Raw genomic sequence first — 19,200 nt, 5'->3', positions numbered from 1 at the left:
GTCGGCATCTATAAGAGTTGGTGCTGTATTGTTGCAATTGAGACCACTGCATTTACTGCACATTGAGGTACAAAAGAGCCCAAGTTTCTTGCAGCTACATGTCATGCTTCTGCAACCATCTGGTTTACACCCACATGCCACCATGTTCAGCAAAGTGTCGGGTGCAACAGCAATGTCTGTTTCTACCGGGGTAAGAGTCCCGTCCTGAAATCGCCAGCCCCATTCTGTTGGAGATAAGGAGTTACCCATCCATTCCTGGACGGTAAGATAGGCGCGATATGAATGTTGCTTTGCTGCAGCACTAGTTGGAGGTAGACTTTCTAGCTGAAAGGATGAACTCAGGGAACTGCGACCGATTGCCCGTTTGTATGCGATGTGACGGTAGTCATCAAGAGATTCAAAACTGCTGGCTCCATAAAGCTTAAGAATGAAGCCTTCCCCAGCTTTTTCCACCTCGTCATGGGTGCTTCCACTGTTTGTGAAGGTATCCAGCAAGTCGTAGTCCCGCTTCTTGTGCACCATGTTGAAAGCTTTACGCTTGCCCTGACGATAGATCGCAGAGACCGTGTCACATCCCATCACAGCATGAAGAAACATCAAGTGATTTCTTGTGTCCCCTATGGCATGCTGAATCTCATGAATGTTGAAGACCGTGACAGGATTACTGCGGCATAGCATGTACACATCTGTGGAAGAGGTTGCCCGAGCAACTAGCATTACCAGTAAGTCTGTGTCCGTACCAACGACAGCAACTGGCACATGTTCTGACTCTGCCAGTGCTAGTGCTGTGGAGACAATCAGGGTGTCGGCGTCTGCTTCTGCCTGGACTTTTGGAAGAACTCAAGAGGTCTTATTGGTACTTGCGTGCTTCAGCATCTCTTAAGATGTATTCTAATGAGTTCCCCATACTTCAAAACATATATGTAGACATTTAAAGTGTGTTTTGGGGAAACCTGCTTGCAAAGTTATGAGAAAAACAGAAGAGGCGGCCATTTTGGACGCCATCTTGGATTGCGGAAAACGCTCAAGGAGGATTTATGAGAACTTTTCGTATGTTATTCTAGACATATTCCTGGACCTATCCTGAAAAAATCAGCTTGTTACCAAAAATGTCCAGGTTAGGGCCTATTTTGACCTAATGCTCTTGGACTATGAGTGATTTGTTCAGATTGAAAAACGTATTCCAAGTGTTTGACCAGCTTGTGATTATGATTTTTATTATTATTATTTTTTTCCAAGACCTGAAGAGAGGGAAGAAGCTACAGCCTGCCTGTCTGAAGAATGAGGGATGTCACGGCAGAGCGTGGGGTTGTCAGCAAATAAATAAAGGAGATAAAAGTAGTTCAGACAAGACAGACAGATTGACAGACAGAGGTGGCGAGCTTTGGATACAAGATGATGTGTAAAAGTTACCATTTACCAGTTACCATTTGTGCATCTGTTATCTCGCCGACCTTAGGTCCCTCTTAAAATGAGTATATTGCAATACCATAAAGTTTGGTGATTGTCAGATGAACCTGCACTCAGAATTTTCCGACATTGCCACATATGTCAAACTAGTAAACTTTTATGATTGATTATGTGTTAATGCCGATGTGGACTTTGTGCATCTGCAAATGCAAAATATTGTAATCTGTTTATGTTCAGGAATTTTGGTGTTTCTCTCCACTTTTTTTTGTGAAACACTGATTTCTGCACAGTTGCCCTTTGCTCGTGTCGCCCCGAAGGGGTTGCGAGACAATTGTAATGCCCCTGTCTGTTTGTTTGTCTGTGTCCACCTCTATTATATTTGCTTTAAATTTTTTTTTCCTTGCAACTTCTTGGCTGATCGATGCAAAACTATAAACATAGGAGGGACTCTCCATGGAGAATATTGTGTCGATAACTGTGATGTCGTAGGTCACTTGGTATGGCAGCCATATTAGATTAAAGGGAAATAAATTGGACATCTTCCCTGAAACTGATCAACAACAAAAATTGAAACTTAGCAGATGTCATCAATTCCCTATGGGGTGTAGAGGGTGATAACGATGACATCATCGGTGAAGTGGTATTCCAGCCATAATTGGTTGAATTGAAATCCTTATCAGAAAAATCTGAAACTTCATATATCTTATCTTTGACCCAATGTGAGTGAAGAATTACATTTATGACGTCATTGCTCATGTGGTCTGGTGGCCATATTGGATTGACAATAAAAACTTTTAAAATCTTCTCCAGAACCGATTCACAGATCGACATGAAACTTCAGACATATGATCGACTCGCCATGGAGAATATAGCTTGAAAAAAAATAAATTAATATTCAACTTCATTGATGCAATTTAACGTTAATGTGCGCAAAAGGGGTTAAATAGCCTAATCTAAAAAGCTATGGATAATGGCAATATAACTGACATAGGGTGCATGGATAATTCGAGTATATGGGCCATAATAGCAGTGGGTCATATTAGTAGCATGTTCAGTGAACAATGGTGTTTTTGTTCATGATGCACGCTAACCCTAACCCTAGCATGTGCTCTGTCGAGTGCTGTTCTTGTTAAATTGCTATTTTTCTATTTTTTTCAATTAGATTGATGACAATGCTATGCTTGTGTTTATTTTAATTTAAAATATTTATTGAATTTATGATCTTAGGCTAAATGTGCTCTGGAACCAAGAACCAAGAAGCATACCGCAGATGTGTGCAAAGGTGAAACCAGCCTGGGCAGGCAAGAGGAGGAAACCTCATCACATGACATAGAGTGTGATGCGAGGTAAGAAAGAGCTACTGAGTAGTGGATATAATGTGGGAGTGAGTAGATTGTTGGAATGCTTATTGTGACTGGGAAGCTGGATTGCATTGATGCAACAAGTGTTTCATGTGATTTCTTGTCATCCTTTGGGTAAGTTTCTGATGGATAAATATTTGATAGGTTATGAACTTATTACATATGCATGGAAATGAGTATCAGCTCTTTACATTAATTTGCTTGCTTGTTTGCTTTTTGACACATTATATTATCTTATATTATATTATATTAATTATTTTATTTACTTTTGTGTGTGTGCCTGTAACCAGAGTTATTTTATTGGTTAGCTCTGAAAATGTGCTTTATTCATGTTGTCATGGATCTATGGAACTGTAGCAGATGTTGTTTTGTAGCAATTGTGTATCTGCCCTCAATTATATTAATCGCATCGCAGGTTCAGGTTATTGGAGTAGATTGTGAGGCAGGAGAGTGATTTGCTTATTTCACACGAGATATTTCACCCACACTGCATGAGTTGTAGTTTAGCTTTCACAGATTGGCCCTCCTGCTCCTTCTTGCACATTAATTTATTCAAAGATCCCTTACAAGGAACTTCAATGCAGGAGGCCATCAAGCCCATTGAGCCTGAGAAATGTTTGCCAACCTATGGTTCTTTGTCCATGCTCTATCCTTTTTAATACTGAGCATCAAGCAGGGAAGCAGCACGTACTATTTTTGTCTTTGGTCTGATTCGGCCAGGGTTCGAACCGTCGACCTCCCTGACTCAGAGATGCTCTTAACAATTACGTCACCCAGTTTGGTGCACGTTTACACCATTGAATATTTGAATGTTGTCACTAACGCACACGGTTAACTCCTTTAAATGGTTTGCAAGGATGTGCTGGCCAGCGCCCAAATGCTTGCGTGCATTACGGTGCTCATTGTGTGCATGTCCAACAATTTTGTCAACACGAATGGATGCTTTTCAACAATGAACCATCCACAAACATGGCAAGGTGTACCTACTTTTGCGACTTAACAGGAGGTCGTTTGTATTGGCTTTAAAAAAAATGCTTCTTTGGCTTTTAAGTCGCAGTAGTGTTTGCAGTGCTGTTTGTTCAAACGTGTCACTGGAGTTTATTAGATTTTTTTTGATTTCTGTTACAGCCATAAACCTTGGGTTTTAGCTGAGTTGGAGGAAGTTTGTAATGTTTTATGATGATCATTCCCTCTTCTTGAACATAAAAAGTTAAGGATTGGCATGGAAGTAAGATGTGTGGATTGTATAAAATAGAATGGGCACTTATCTCCATTGTGCTTGCCATTGTCCTTGATAGCAGAGTTATTATGGGTGTGGTGCTTGTCTGTCATAATCATAGCCCTGGATGGCATCCACACTGCTGCAGTAAAACATTTGCACAGCCTGCCAAGTGTGATGTAATTGTCTTGAGCCATCCCATGCACTTATAAGGTCAAATATGTGTGGCAATTATTGTGTGGACTTTAAAAGCCCATCAGCAGAGCTTCGCCGATCACTCGTCTGTGCTGTCTCTGACGATCAACTTTGTGCAGCTGGTAACCATTCACATTGTGCTACACACTTGTGCGATGGTCCATGTGCCACTGACTCAAGTGATATCTGCTATGTGGTAAGGCGGGGTACCGTGCACGCATGCAAGGAGTAGGTACAAGCGCAGTTCCAACACTGCATAATGTTTCTCCAGTGGGCATTGGCGAGGCTCTCATGTAATTGGTTTGTTTGGCTGCCACGTAGCTTACAACATGTTAAAATCCCACATAGGATTCCGATTTGTTTCATAGCCTGCATGCTTGTTATCTGGTTGCTTCTGTTGAGCTTTTGAAATAAGGAGAAGTTAAAGCACCAGGCACTGCGTGCATGCACTCTTCTGCCAGTTAGTCAGGGAGAGTATGCAATCCTGTAGGATTTTGATGATTAGAAGATCCCACCTATATGAATGTGTTAAATAGGTACCAAAGAACATGAAAAACCATGTTGGCAATTTTGAAAGTGTTGCAGAGGGCAGCCATCTTGGATTTCAAAATGGCCGCCATTTTATGTCTATATTTGCCCTGAATGTGGATATGCATGTCGTAAAAAGCTGTTTTTTTGTTGTAAAATCTACATTTATCAAGACAAACAATTAGTGAATACACATTTCTTGTGAACAGCTGAAATTCCGTTAAAATTTTCAGCCATATTGAGTTTCAAAATGGCCACCTTTATGGCTTATTCTTGAATATATGTATATATTATCATTTCAGTGACGCGCTTAACATGGTACAAAAGATCACCCCCATCAGCCTATATGAATATAATATAGGTACCAAAGAACATGAAAAGCTATATTTACAGTTTTAGTGTTGCAGAGGGCAGCCATCTTTCATTTCAAAATTAGTGAAATACACATTTCTTGTGAACAGCTGAAATTGTATTCAAAATTTTCAGCAATATTGAATTTCAAAATGGCCACCTTTACGGCTTATTCTTGAATATGTATGTATATATATATATATGTATATATATATATATATATATATATATATATATATATATATTATCATTTCAATGACAGTGACGCACTTAACATGGTACAAAAGATCACCCCTATCAGCCTATCTGAATATAATATAGGTACCAAAGAACATGAAAAGCAATATTTACAGTTTTAGTGTTGCAGAGGGCAGCCATCTTTCATTTCAAAATGGACGTATTAAGGCCTATTGTTGCTATAAGGCCATTAATGTTCTATGAGTTTAGGCTAAGTTTAGTAGTTGAACATACACTTATCAAGTCAAGGAATGAATATATGAAAATTCAAAATGACCGCCAATATGACATCAATATTTCATCCTTTTGAGTCAGTGATGCATTGTCCATACTACATGCTAGTTGTGTGGTTGGTTGCCAGAGTTTATTGCCTGCTCCAATCCTTGTGGAAGTTACAATAACTCATCTTCACTATCACGATCCTCCTCTTCATCATCTGAGAGAACTGTGTCTTCTGAGTTGTCACATGATTCTGTGTCCTCACTACAGCTACAAAGATCTGTGCAATTCAATCCATTCCTTCTGCATTTGCAGCGATTACTTGAACATCGTATCTTTGCACAGGAACATTTCACCAGATCAATTACTGCTTGCGGAGCAGGCGGCAAGGTTGTCATGACTGGTTTATATCGGCCATCTACCAAACTCCAACCACATTCCAGCGGTTCTGTCAGGTCTGGATTTGCAATGATGTCATTATTCCAAATCATGGCCTGGTCGTGCGCTCTCAAGATAGCATTGCGCAGCTTGGGTTGGAGGTAAACCTTCTGATTGAGCTTGCTTCCTCTTGAATAGCCACCACCTTACATCAACTACATTCAACAGCTCTGTGTTAGGGAGATACAACTTGCATACAAATGATTCATTTGCAGCAAACAAAGTGTAAGGTAGTTCATCTGTTGTTCCTAGCTGTACAAGGGCATTTACTATCTCATCAGTTGGATCAAGTTCCTGCAGTACTTTCCAGAATTTATTCTTTCCTATTCCAGCAAATTTTCCTGTGACATCTACTCCTGATAGTGCATGAAATCCCGGTAGAGCTGCAGCTTTCCTTGGACCCAAGGCACTGTAGCTGGGCTCAAGGGGTATCGCCCTATGTTTTTGACCAGCCCCTGTTACAAAGGAAGTATTTTGACATAAACTGGGGTATCGTCTGATGGCAAGTACAAGCACAAACTCTATTCCTCTTGTCTAACCTTAGGTCCTTACTGCGTATTTTTCCATACAAAAAATCCTGAGACAGCTAAAGCTCATATTTTAAATAAAATATCAAATTTGGCAACCATTTTGAAAAACAAAATGGCTGCCATTCATTTATGTACCACTGGCAAATCCAAGTGCGCCTCTTTACAACACATTAAGCATCAAAACAGGATAGCAACCACCAAAGTAAGCTTTGTATGATGTTCAAAAGTTCCGTTAACCCTGTTAGTACCATTGGCAGACTTGTATACATTAACTCTATGGCAGTTGTGAAAGTCAGTCACAAAAGGGTCAAGGTAATGAAAGAAATTGAAATCCAAGATGGCCACCATCTGTAATACTTCCAATTTTGCCAACATGGATTTTCTTACTCCTTGGGATCTAAATAGTCTACCTAGGTAGGTGGCATGTTCTAATCATTTAAATCCCATGGGTCTTTATATCACAACATAGTCCCCCTGACTAAGTAATTCAGATCCGTCTCTATACACCCAAAGGAAATTAAAATCACCATGAGCCACATCCTCCCCACTTTTTCCCCCCACCCCCACCTCAGTATCTTGAGCACCCCTTGGTGACAGCTTGAGTTTTTCACTGTTACGCATTCCCCTTTTGTACCTTCACGCCTCGAGGATGGAGTCGTGTTGCCCCCCCCCACCCTCCCTCACATCTTCAACCGAATGATTAAAAAAATCCTCCTGAATTAAAAGGAAAAACTGAAAAAATGCATGTTTTTAGTCTTCTTTTATTCAACAAAGAATTCTGTATAAGCAACACTCGTATTGTTACGGATCTGGCAGCCATGTGCACACAAACAGACAGCAGTCCCTAAGCTTAGTTATTTCAATAAGTATGTGTTTATAGTTGGAATCCATCCCCTTCTGTCTAATGGGAATTACATGTGTGCTACGGGTTATTTTTTATACTTAGGATTTTTACACCACCAACAATCACTACAACAACACCACCGTTCCTGCCTCGACCCGATCGCCATTACGCACGTGTTTTTGGCTGAGGACGTGGGCGGAGCCTCCGTCACTTCGGCTCAAAGCTCCAGCCAATGAATGGAGGGTGAGCACTGCACGTGCGCCCCAGCCAATCAGGAGGCTGCCACGAGTCTTGTGAGAACCCCTCGTCCAATCAGGAGGCGAGTGTTGAGGAGAAGAAAAGCCCTCACTCCTGAAGAGAAAAGAGTGGTTGTCTGGACCAGCGTTGAGAGAGACGGTGTGCTCGTGGCAGGAGCGTTCGTGAGACAGAGATCGTGGCGTTTGTCAAGCAGCCGGTCATCGTGTGTGGGACATTTCCAATCTGGCATCCAAAGCCAGTGAGTGATTGTTGACTAGGGCTCTGCGGACGGTCGTGAACTTCGGGTCGTGGGTTCGAGTCCCACCAGTGGTTTCAAAGTCGTTGTGGCCGCACGAAGCGGACAGGTACCACGGTCCGGCTTGACTGAGAAAGACCCACGAGGTCCATCTCTTCCTGGGGTATTTGTGTGTGTGTCTGTGGGCCCGTCTTCAAATAGAATTGTTTAAGTGCCTTGTACATACTTGCATTTCTTTTAGTCGGTTTAACTCTGCTCCTTGTGTGTTCCCTCCCACTGTTGTAAATAACTATCCATCTTGTTGAATGTTTCAGCTCGTTTTTGTGTTTTCTTCATTGGTTTAGCACGGTGCGTGTTGGGGGATTCAAAAAGGCCGTTGTTGCCGTAGTTGTGCATTTGGACCGACGGGACCTCGGTAACCATCCGCTTGGGTTACGCACGGGTCGAGCACGGTAATGGATCGTCCCGTTCGAGCTCCGTCGAGGGTGTGAATTCCTCGGTAGCTCGCCACATGGGCCTCTAGGTATTTTGAAGTTTGGCAAATAACCCTGTCCCACGTGGTTGAATTATTGACGATTCATGGTCTTGTAAGGGATCCATACCTTCAGAGTTATCGGAAAGGTACGATCTAGATTCCGGGTGTTCGGTAGAGCCGACTCTACTGCTCCATCTAGCGGTCGTGCTCGTCGCCGATACCTGGCCCACAACAATATACACAGCATATTTAATGAGATACTTGATATTGCTTCTTCGCTACCAGATCTTGATTGCGTGGTCGAATGCCAGAGAGAGCACGATGCAAGTCCCCTTCAACGTTCAGCTTGTTTCTGCACTTGGTCTTGACAGCAACGGGCGTGGAAAATGCAGCTTCACAAAGATATGTTGATCCAAACGTTGTTGGAATCCGAAGAGCTTGATGTGAGATCAAAGGGTAAACAGTAAGGTACTTGACCCAGATCGTCTCAAGATCAACTTTTTTGAAGTCTTCTTCAGCCGAGGAGTTGAACTTTAACTCAAGAAACTCCTCTTGCACTTCGTCTGAAATATCAGCTACTTCACATTGAAATGGGTTCCTAATGAATTTCCAGGCTTCGTGCTTCTCATCTATATCCTGAAAGTATCTGATGAATTCTGCTTTCAATTCAGTCAAATGAGTAATTATTTGTTTCTTTAACTCAGAATCAAGGTAACTGTGAATGAGAGCAGAATCCAAGTTGGCAAAACTGGCTGTATTTCCATCCTGAATTCGACATTTCCAGAGGTCAAGTTTTGCCATGAATCCTCGAATGATGTCATGGTGCATGATTATGTTGATGTTTTTCCCTTGGAGGTTGAGGATGAATGGCATTCAGCGCTTCAAAGATGTCCACCAGTTAGATAGCAGAGATAGCAAAAATCCTTCAGACTGGAACTTGTCATGGAGATCTGCTTTCTGCTGCGAATATATAAATGTTGCCACTTCTTGTCGTAGTTCATAAAGCCGTCCAAGCATGTTTCCCTTCGAAAGCCATCGTACGTTTGTGTGGAAAAGCAAGGCTTGATGTTCAGAATCCATATCCACACACAGCTGTTTTAAGAGACGACTGTTTAAGGCTCCAGCTTTCATGAAGTTGACTACCTTGATCGCCAGGTTCATGACATCCCTCATTTCAGCAGGTAGAGTTCTGGATGCTAAGGCTTAACAATGAAGGATGCAGTGCGTACCTGAAGCAGATGGACTTTTTTCTTTCACTCTTGTTATGAAACCAGATTTCAAACCAAGCATGGCCGGAGCTCCATCAGTTCACACCCCTACCAGCGAGTCCCACGAAAGTTGATTTTCCTGGGAAGAAGTTTGATACCACTTGAAAAATATCTGTTGCTGTTGTATAACTTTCCATGGGATGGCAGAAGAGCATTTCCTCTTTTACACTATTGCCTGACACGAAATGAGCATACATCAGTAGCTGAGAACACTGAGCAACATCAGTCGTTTTGTCCAGCTGGATGGCAAATACAGGAGAAGCTCTTACTTGGTCAAGAATTTGATCTTTGATGTCTTGAGACATTTCATTGATCCTTCCATTGAAGGTATCGTTTGATAGAGAGATTTGGGAAAGCTTGTTTGCACAATCCTTCCCCAGAACGAGCTCTGCTGCACACAGTACACTTGGTTTTATGAGAGTCTCTCCATGTTATGGTTCTTTTTGCTCTTTGCAATCAACATGGCGATCTCATAGGAAGCCTCAACAACCTTTGAAGTCTGTTGCCGAAATGCTTCACTGCTGTCCACCATAGCTTGCTTCAAGGACTGCCTTTTTGTTGCAAAGAATGCCTTTGGTTTGGCAGCTTGAGCAGGGATGCATTGTCTTCAAGTGGCGTTCCAAGCGTGTGGGCCGCATACCATCATTGCTCAGTCTTGGAGCATATTATGCACTGGGGTACCTCTGTCACCCTTTTGGAGGGACAAACCCAAATTGAATATATTCGTCAAGATACTTCTGCTTTTTTGCACTCATTGCGAATTATTTAGTTTGAATTGGGTACTGCAAATCTGTGGAAAAAAAAAATTAAAATAAAATATAAATTTTAATATTAAATTTAAATAGATTTTAATGCAGAAAATGGTAGGCCGAGTAGCGAATAGAAAACGAAAATTATTAAAGGCGATACTTTTGTTTTTTGTATGTTCATCATGATATTATGCAAACACTTGTTAAGAGAATTCCAAAAATAACGAACTGCCACTTTATAATTGTTGGCAGTGATGACCGGGTACCTAGACGTCCTTTGATACAACGTGAGACTTTCTGTCCATGACAGTTGCAAAGTTTTGCTTCGATAGGATAGGTGGTTCCAGAGAAAACATTATTTAAGAGTGATACAAATACAGCCCTGCTTTGAGACTGCGTGGGACAGACGAGTTACGAACTGGGTAGCACAAAGTGTTCAATCTATTTATTACGTATGCAGTTGGCTCTCTTTCCTGGGGACATCGTCGGCTTCAATTGAAATGCTATTCCTGTACCCTCAAACGCATAATTTTTAGCGAATATGCAGGCATGGGGGTAGATTATAGTAGCCAAGTTTCGCTTCGATGGGTTATGTGGTTCCAGAGAAAACATTATTATTCTCTATTATAATACCAAGCTTGCACACTAAAAACTCGGCTCACCGTCACACGATCCCTATGAAATTGCTGTGGCACTTAGCGAACATGCCGACAATGTTTGGGAAGTCTTGGCGTTCCATAGTACCACTTGCATTTTGCACAATGCGTATTTTTGTCATTCCCCGTGTACGGTCTGTCGTCTGCTACCAGCTATGTTGTACTGCTATCCCATGCATGTGCACGGGTATCGCTAGTTTAATATAATTCTTGAATCCAACATGGCTGCCAAACCATGTGACCTATCAATTCAAAATTAACAAAATTATATTCACAACTCGTGTGCAATACGTTTGTTAAGTTTCCCCTTGATCTGACCAGCCGTTCTGGAGAGGATGTTTGAAGGTTTTAGGGTACATTCAATATGGCCACCAAACCATGTGACCTATCAATTAGAAATTAGCAAACTTGTGAAAGGATGTCTTGGGGAAAGTGTATGTGAAATTTTGCCTCGATCTGTCCAGCCGTTCTGGTGCAGAAGATTTTTAAAATTTATTAATTTTCAATCCAAGATGGCTGACAAACCATGTGACCGATGACATCATAAATTTACATTCTGCCTCCAATCCTGTAGTGGAATACGTGTGTGAAGTTTCGTGTTAATCGGATAAGGTGCGTTTTTCTATCCAAGATGGCCACCAAACCATGTGACTTTTGACATCATTTTTACTCTCTATGCAGACATGATGGAAGATGATAGTTGCAAATTTTCGCTTCGATAGGTTATGTGATTCCAGGGAAAACATTATTTAATATTTTTCTTGAATCCAACATGGCTGCCAAACCATTTGACCTATCAATTCGAAATTAACAAACTTATATTCACTACTCGTGAGCAACACTTGTGTGAAGTTTCCCCTTGATCTGACCAGCCATTCTGGAGAAGAGGTTTGAAGGTTTTAGGGTAAATTCAATATGGCCACCAAACCATGCGACTTGTCAATAAGAAATTAACAAACTTGAAAAAGGACGTCATAGGGAATGTGTGTGTAAAGTTTTGCCTCGATCTGTCCAACAGTTCTGGTGAAGAAGATAAAAAAAAACATTAAAAAAAAATATGGTTGCCGAACCAAGTCACCTATGACGTCACAATTTTTTTTACAGGAAGGGGTTAACATATATATATATATATATATATATATATATATATATATATATATATATATATATATATATATATATGTGTGTGTGTGTGTGTGTGTGTGTGTTTATGTATGTATATATATATATATATATATATATATATATATATATATATATATATATATATATATATTTAATCTTCTCCAGAACGGCTGGACAGATTGAAGTGAAACTTCACACACATGTCCCCCAAGACATGCTTTTACAAGTTTAATTTCCAATTGATAGGTCACATGGTTTGGTGGCCATATTAAATTTACCCTGAAACCTTCAAAAATCTCCAGAACAGCTGGTCAGATCGAGGGAAAACTTCACACATATATTGTCCAAGACTAGTGGATACAAGTTTCTTAATGAATAATTTATGGGTCACATGTTTTGGCAGCCATATTGGATTGAATAAAAATATTAAATAATGTTTACTCTGGAACCTCTTATCCGATCGAAGCGAAACATTGCAACTGTCATCTAATGCCATTGCTGTATATAGGGTAAAAACTATGACATCACAAGCTACATGGTTTGGTGGCCATCTTAGAAAGATAAACACACCTTATGCGAGTAACACAAAACTTAACAAATGTGATCCCCATCCCATTCGAGGCAGAATATAAATTTATGATGTCGTAGGTCACGTGGTTCATCAGCCATATTGGATTGAAAATTAAAAAAAAAATCTTCTCCAGAATGGCTGGACAAATTGAGGCGAAACTTTACACACATTCCCCATGACGTCCTTTTTCAAGTTTGTTAATTTCTTATTGATAGGTCACATGGTTTGGTGGCCATATTTAATTTACCCTAAAACCTCAAAAAATCTTCTCCAGAACAACTGGTTAGATCGAGGGCAAATTTCACACACGCATTCTACAAGACTAGTGGATACAATTTTCGTAATGAATAATTGCTAGGTCACGTGGTTTGGCAGCCATATTGGATTGAAGAAAAATATTAAATAATGTTTACTCTGGAACTGCTGCATCAATCAATGTGAAACTTCATATTTATGATGTAGCAGACATGGGGAATGTACTTTTAAAATTTAAACCCGATCGGCCACAAGGTCTGGCAGCCAGAATTATTTAATTATTTGAATCAGAACTTTTTTATATATATATATATATATATATATATATATATATATATATATATATATATATATATATATATATATATTTATTTGCGTAAGGCTCACTTGGTTGCGCGTGCATGTGTTTGAGAGTACAGGCATAGCAATTCAATTGATACCGATGGCTCCAGGGAAAATGGTCATCTGTGTACATAAGTAGATGGAACGTGGCCTGTTCCTCAGTCCATAACTTGTAAATCCCGTGTCGTGTCATGTGGGGCCTCATTAGACTTGAGGGAATGCCACTTTACCCTCTGTACACATGTTATCAACATTTGTTACTTTGTGTTCAGGTTATTTAAACACCAATTCAATTGATACCGACTATGTATTCAGGAAAAAGGGCTAACTACTTACGTAATAAATAGATTGAATGCAGCATGTTACTCGGTGCATAACTCATCAATCCCGTATAGTACAGAGACGTGGGGGGGGGGGGTATAATTACTCGGGGTAGTTGCGGTTTACCCTGTGGACCCACAGTGACATTTCCTGCACATTTCTTGCTTCGTGTTCAGGAAATTTAAACACCAATTCAATTGATACCGACGATGTCCCCAGCCAGGAAAAAGGGCTAACTGCATACGTAATAAATTGATTGAACACTTCATGTTACTTGGTCCGTAACTCATCAGTCCCATGTTGTATCAAAGCCAAATGTCTTGGTACCCGGTCATCACTGCCAGCAGTTATATAAAGTGGCAGTTCTAGTTTTGTATTTGTACAATGTGGCTTCGGCCTGTCTATCTGTCCGTCCATTCCCTCCTCCTTGTATTCTGTTATCCATTTATTGTTAGCCTTTCCCCCCCGCACAGTGGGAGATGGGGTCTTGCATTTGCTTCTGCGTTCGTTCATGCATGCGTCTGCCTGTCTCGTAACTTTTTTTACCATTTGAGTTTTTTCATCAAATTTTCAACAAACCTCTATTATGAGAATATAGAGAAGTTAAGTTAAAATTGAGTCAAAATGTGAAAGGGCAAAGTCTGAGTGACTATAAATAGCCCTTCACGCACGGGTGAGTTTTTCGCTCACCTGGAACGTTCCTCTGGGGAGCTTATCGGATGATGTGTCTGTCCATCTGTCCACAAATACTTTCACCTTCTTCTCTGAAGCTTTACCACAACCTTCATCACTTGTGATTTACTAAAATTTGTTCACGGCATTAAAAAAAATTGGTGGGTCATCCATGCCAACCAGTTGTTCCCTGGTTATCTTATCCAGCCGATACCAGGTGAGCACCCATGGTTATTGCCCCTATATTTTTTAATCGTTCCCATGTTTCTTTATTTATTTGTCATTGAGCTTCAGTGTGTCTGTCCAGACCATAACATTTTTACCAATTGAGCTTTTGTCATAAAAAAGAGCAGGGCTGGGCTGGGCTGGGCTGATCACCAAATTTGCACAAGTGTTGGTAGTATCATGGGCACAACCCCCTCACTGTGAGGGGGTGGATTGGAAGAAGACTTACCAATGCTCCCAAAGGGAGTGGGTGTTTCTTGTGAATAAAATGTACAATTTTCTTTAACTGTCGTTTTCGTCAAGTATGGTTTGAGTACAAAGTGGATGTGGACGGGCTTTGCATTTTGAGATGCTTTCTCGGTATTTATTTTAATTGGTCTAGCGTTTTCACCTGCATCTCCTTTCAGTTGCATGCATCTGACTGGTTTTGTGCATGAGCGTTAAAACTAGTGCGTGACTGGGCTGTCTGTTGGCCCAAGGACATTTTTTTTCTCTTCCAAAAGGACATGCCAAATCTGTTACATGGCTGTTACTCTTGCCTTTTTGTTGGGCAATATAAAATTGTAACTCTTGACATCTTAAAGTAACGTTTTAAGTGTGCTGTGCTGCATTTGTGCATTGCTGTATGCCACACGATTGATAATGTTGTTGTTTTTGTCTTTGTTTTTTTTTTTCCACCCTCTTCCATTGCCTGCCTTGGACCAAGCAGTTCAAGCTCCATTCTCTCTGCTTCACCAGAGTAAGTTTTCTTTTCCTTCTCTGCTGCTACGGTCGTTTGCTAGAGTGCGTGCCTAGGAGAGTACGGGACGTAGCTAGGATGCTAGAGGGTTTAGCTGAAAGACAGTTGGAATGAGATGAAAAGGGTGTGGTGGTAGAGAGGCCTTATTCTTGTGCTTCATTGGATTTTTTTTAAAGATGTTAAACCTTTTAAACTCTCCCCACCTTCTCTTTCTCATTCTTTGTCGGCTGTCTTGGCGTGATTAAATGTTTCCTTTTTTTTCGCCCTATATTAATGTAAGCAAGTTATTTGTTCGTTAATTTATGAATGAAGTGAATTAAATGCTTTTTCTGGGGTTCGCTGGAGGGCCTCATTGAAATGACCAGAGATCGGGGCCAATCTTCCGGGGTGGGGAGATGAACCCTCCATGCTCGGGACATACATCAGGGTCAAGGACAAGGCCATCGCAAGAAAAGCAGTGAAAGCAGAGGGGTGCAGAGAGACATGGGCACATGCCAAGAAAGGAAATTGGCAACAGAGAAATAAACACACAGGACTCCAGCTTCTCGCAACCAGAGGCAAGCACGCTTAGGCTGACTGGTGCATGTCCCGAAGGACTTGTGCAGAGTGAAAAAAAAAAAATGTGAAATGTGGGCGAAACAATATGTAGTGACTCAACTTTAACCGACAGCCGGTGTCGTCCTACAGGCCTTTGGTGGAGCAGTCCCTGTTTGAGACTAGCCGGAGCGGAGACCATGGAGGAACTATCGACGGTGTGGGGCTTACAGCCCGGCAGAGACGCCGACTGCAAAAGCAAGTTGTACTCATGACAAAATTTGATCATTATCTCTCGCAGGGTGGACTTACTCATGTTACAATCTAACTTAGATTTGGTCCCAAGGCCAAAAGCAGTATTTGCCATGGCAGTCTTTTATATGCTACATCCCTCTGGCATAAAGGCAAGGATAATGTAATGCCAAACTATCAACTCCTCCACATCTTTGACTTCTTTTTTTTTTGCTTTGAAGGCTGCATGGTTCATTTTCTCTCTGTTGTTCATTGGAGACTGCTCCGCCCTTTAGGGCAATCACAAAAGGGATTTGTCATCATATGAAAATGCGATCTAAAAATGGTGAATAGGCTTGGTGATCGGATTCGGACTAGCCTTGAACACTTTTAGATCATAAACGGAATTGTTCTCGACGAAATACGTCCATTCACCTCCCATGTTGAGATATTTTGTCACGTGACACTCACATTTGTACGTCCTAAAAATCATAATACTGGCAACGCATTTTTGTTGGGTCTTTTCAGTTTAGGACAGATCGACTTCTTAGGTTGGTGAATACATGGCCGTAGACTTGGTCAGTGCGGTGTTTTGAACATCTTTTTGAGTTGATCAATTGAAAAATGTGATTTAACCCATGGAACGGTTTGAACTTTGTATATTGATTGTGTTTGGGTAGGGAAAAGTGTGTTACATTGGGGAAGGGGAGTGTAAACGAATGAGTGTAATGAGAAGAATGGTAGATTCTGTAAGTTTTGGAAAAGTAACCAAATTGAATCTGCTTGTTCATGAGCATTGCATAAGGGGCATTGTACTTCGTTCAAATGCTTTGTCTGAGAATGCAACCCTGCACATTCTTTCTAGGGGCGAGAAAAATAAAGAGAACACTGCTCCAAAGGTCCCCGAAAAGGAAACCCGGGGCATGGAGCCTCCCAAGAAGCCCAAAAATGGCTGTGGCCTGGGAGATACGACAGATTTGAGTCCACGGCGCGACGGGGATGGTCTCAAGAGATCGCACTCTGGGCCTTGCACTCGGCTGGATGTCCTGACATCTGTGGACCGGCCAGATTGTGTAAGTGATGCGCACCATCAAGATCATGATACTGGTTATTAATGGTCTTTTTTAAATATTCAATTATTTGAGCAAAGTTGCTCTGCAAAATTTGCATGTATCACAATTTGTTTGCAGCCTGTGGAATTGGAACTAAGGTAAGCTTGATGGCATTACATTCTAGATACCTGAAATATGCAAATCCCTTACCAAATTTATCTTCAGGATACAAACCCAGATGGCATTTGCACACGAGTTGGAGATGCCGCAGACCTGCTTGTATCATGTGCAGATGTGCATGCAATACCAGAAGGCCTTGGACAATTGTAAGTGTTTGACTTTTCATCGAGTTCTGTCCTTTTGCTTCCTTGTGGACAAAGCACATTGTCTTGTCCTGCTCGATAATTATCGATTATAATCTGAGTGCTGTCTTTTCTTGCAGGGCTATGCCGAGTGCGAGTTCTGAGGTTGATACACTGCCTGCGGAAGGAAGTACCCCCACGATAAAACAAGTAAGTAAACTGCTGTCTCAGACTTTACTGGTTTTTTTGTTTTTGCTTGTTTAAATGAGATAACAATGCAGCGATTACCCAGTGCACGCAATGTGAAAAGCAAAGTTAAATGATTGGTTCACTTTGTCTGTCTGTCTGTCTACAAATGTCAGTTTATGATTGAGGATCAACTTGATTTTAATGGAATGTTATGTTTTGAACACAAATCGGAAAACGAACCTGAAGTTCAACAGTACTTTGGCTCTGAATGCGGCCCGATCGCGCATGCAAAGATTTTTCTATTCTCTCTGCCTGTCTGGCAGTCAAACAAAATTGAACATTGTTCCAGACAGGAAATTTAGTTTTTAAGGACATCATAAAGGACACAAACACGAGGCGCAAATAACTGATGTAACATGTTAAACTAGAAGGGTACTCGGTGGAGTGCATACCTCTGCCAGGCTGAACAGTTTACGTTGTGTATCCCTCCGATGGGTATGATCTGCTGACCTGAACCAAAATCGAATTGGCTTGTTCTTGTCGTCTATCCAACTCATCCACCAAGTTTTGACATCATCCATCCACAACTTTTTTAGAAATCGTTTTTTTGAGATGCATCCAACTATATATTGTTTTTTGGATCTTCCCCAAAATCTAATAATTTTGTCCTTGTCACACACCTAACTTGTCCAACAAGTTTTGTCCGAATCCGTCCTTAACATTTTGAGATATTATGCTATATATAGTTTTTAGCCCTGTCCCCTCAATGATAAAGAATCGCATTTAAAATTCTCAGATCTTCACCAAAATCGAATTGATTCTTCTTTGTCGTACACCCATCTGTCCAAGTTTTGTCCGAATCGTTCAACAATCTTTTGAGAAATCATGCTATAAATCCTTTTTGGCCCCATCTCTCAATGGTGAAGAATCACTTGTAAAAATTAAAAAAAATTCTCGTATCTGGATCCTGATTTGGATCTTCCCAAAATCGAATCATTTTGTCCTTGTCACGCACCTAACTTGTCCACCAAGTTTTGTCCAAATCCGTCCACAATATTTTGAGAAATCATGCTATATATCGTTTTTAGCCACATCTCTCAATGGCGAAGAATCACTTGTGAAAATAAAAAAAAATTATAGGATCACGATCGTCAAAATCTACTCAATTCGTCCTTATTGCACACCCAACCTACCCACCAAATTTTGTCTCCAGTGAAAACAACCTCCATCCACCGGTAATAAACTGGTGTGAAAGAAGTCAGTAACCATGTCTACCACGTGTTACAAGTTCTCCATGAAAAATCCTGCAGTATTTTTCCAGCATCCATGCAAACATATACTATATGGACAAAATGACTCATTCTGGGTTAGGGTACCAACTTTAGACCCTATTATCTGCCGATTCCATCATGCCTCAGTCTCCAAACTTGGTGGGCGAGTAGGCATCGGTACTTTCTATAAATTCCCAAAGTTTGGGATGCGTTGCCCTTATTATCAGAGCAATAAAAAGTGAAAAACGAGACTGATTGATTATGCATATATTGTTACGTTTGAGGGGGGGTATGCATTCAAAGGGTAATTAGGATGTTTAATTAGGTATGCCATGCTGTTCGAGTGTACCAGGATCTCGATGTAATAAGTAGTAATTCAGTGGTGATAAGTTGTCTAG

The 19,200-nt window shown here is 40.9% G+C and overlaps 1 protein-coding gene across 1 annotated transcript in view; it reads left to right on the top strand.

Annotated features, from left to right (window-relative positions):
* Window positions 1-19,200, top strand: part of LOC147018382 (protein FAM13A-like) — a 94,191-nt gene that overhangs the window by 42,583 nt on the left and 32,408 nt on the right. The window contains exons 8-13 of the mRNA XM_085897969.1: window positions 2,638-2,756; window positions 15,191-15,223; window positions 15,911-16,015; window positions 16,854-17,061; window positions 17,266-17,366; window positions 17,483-17,552. Coding sequence (XP_085754095.1) covers window positions 2,638-2,756; window positions 15,191-15,223; window positions 15,911-16,015; window positions 16,854-17,061; window positions 17,266-17,366; window positions 17,483-17,552 — 636 coding nt within the window. The remainder of the gene's footprint in view (window positions 1-2,637; window positions 2,757-15,190; window positions 15,224-15,910; window positions 16,016-16,853; window positions 17,062-17,265; window positions 17,367-17,482; window positions 17,553-19,200) is intronic.

Source organism: Eptatretus burgeri, chromosome 10 (assembly GCF_056783735.1).
Source record: "Eptatretus burgeri isolate ZD-2024b chromosome 10, Ebu_testis_v1, whole genome shotgun sequence".
NCBI lineage: Eukaryota > Metazoa > Chordata > Myxini > Myxiniformes > Myxinidae > Eptatretus > Eptatretus burgeri.
This window is presented reverse-complemented; position numbering and strand designations above follow the sequence as displayed.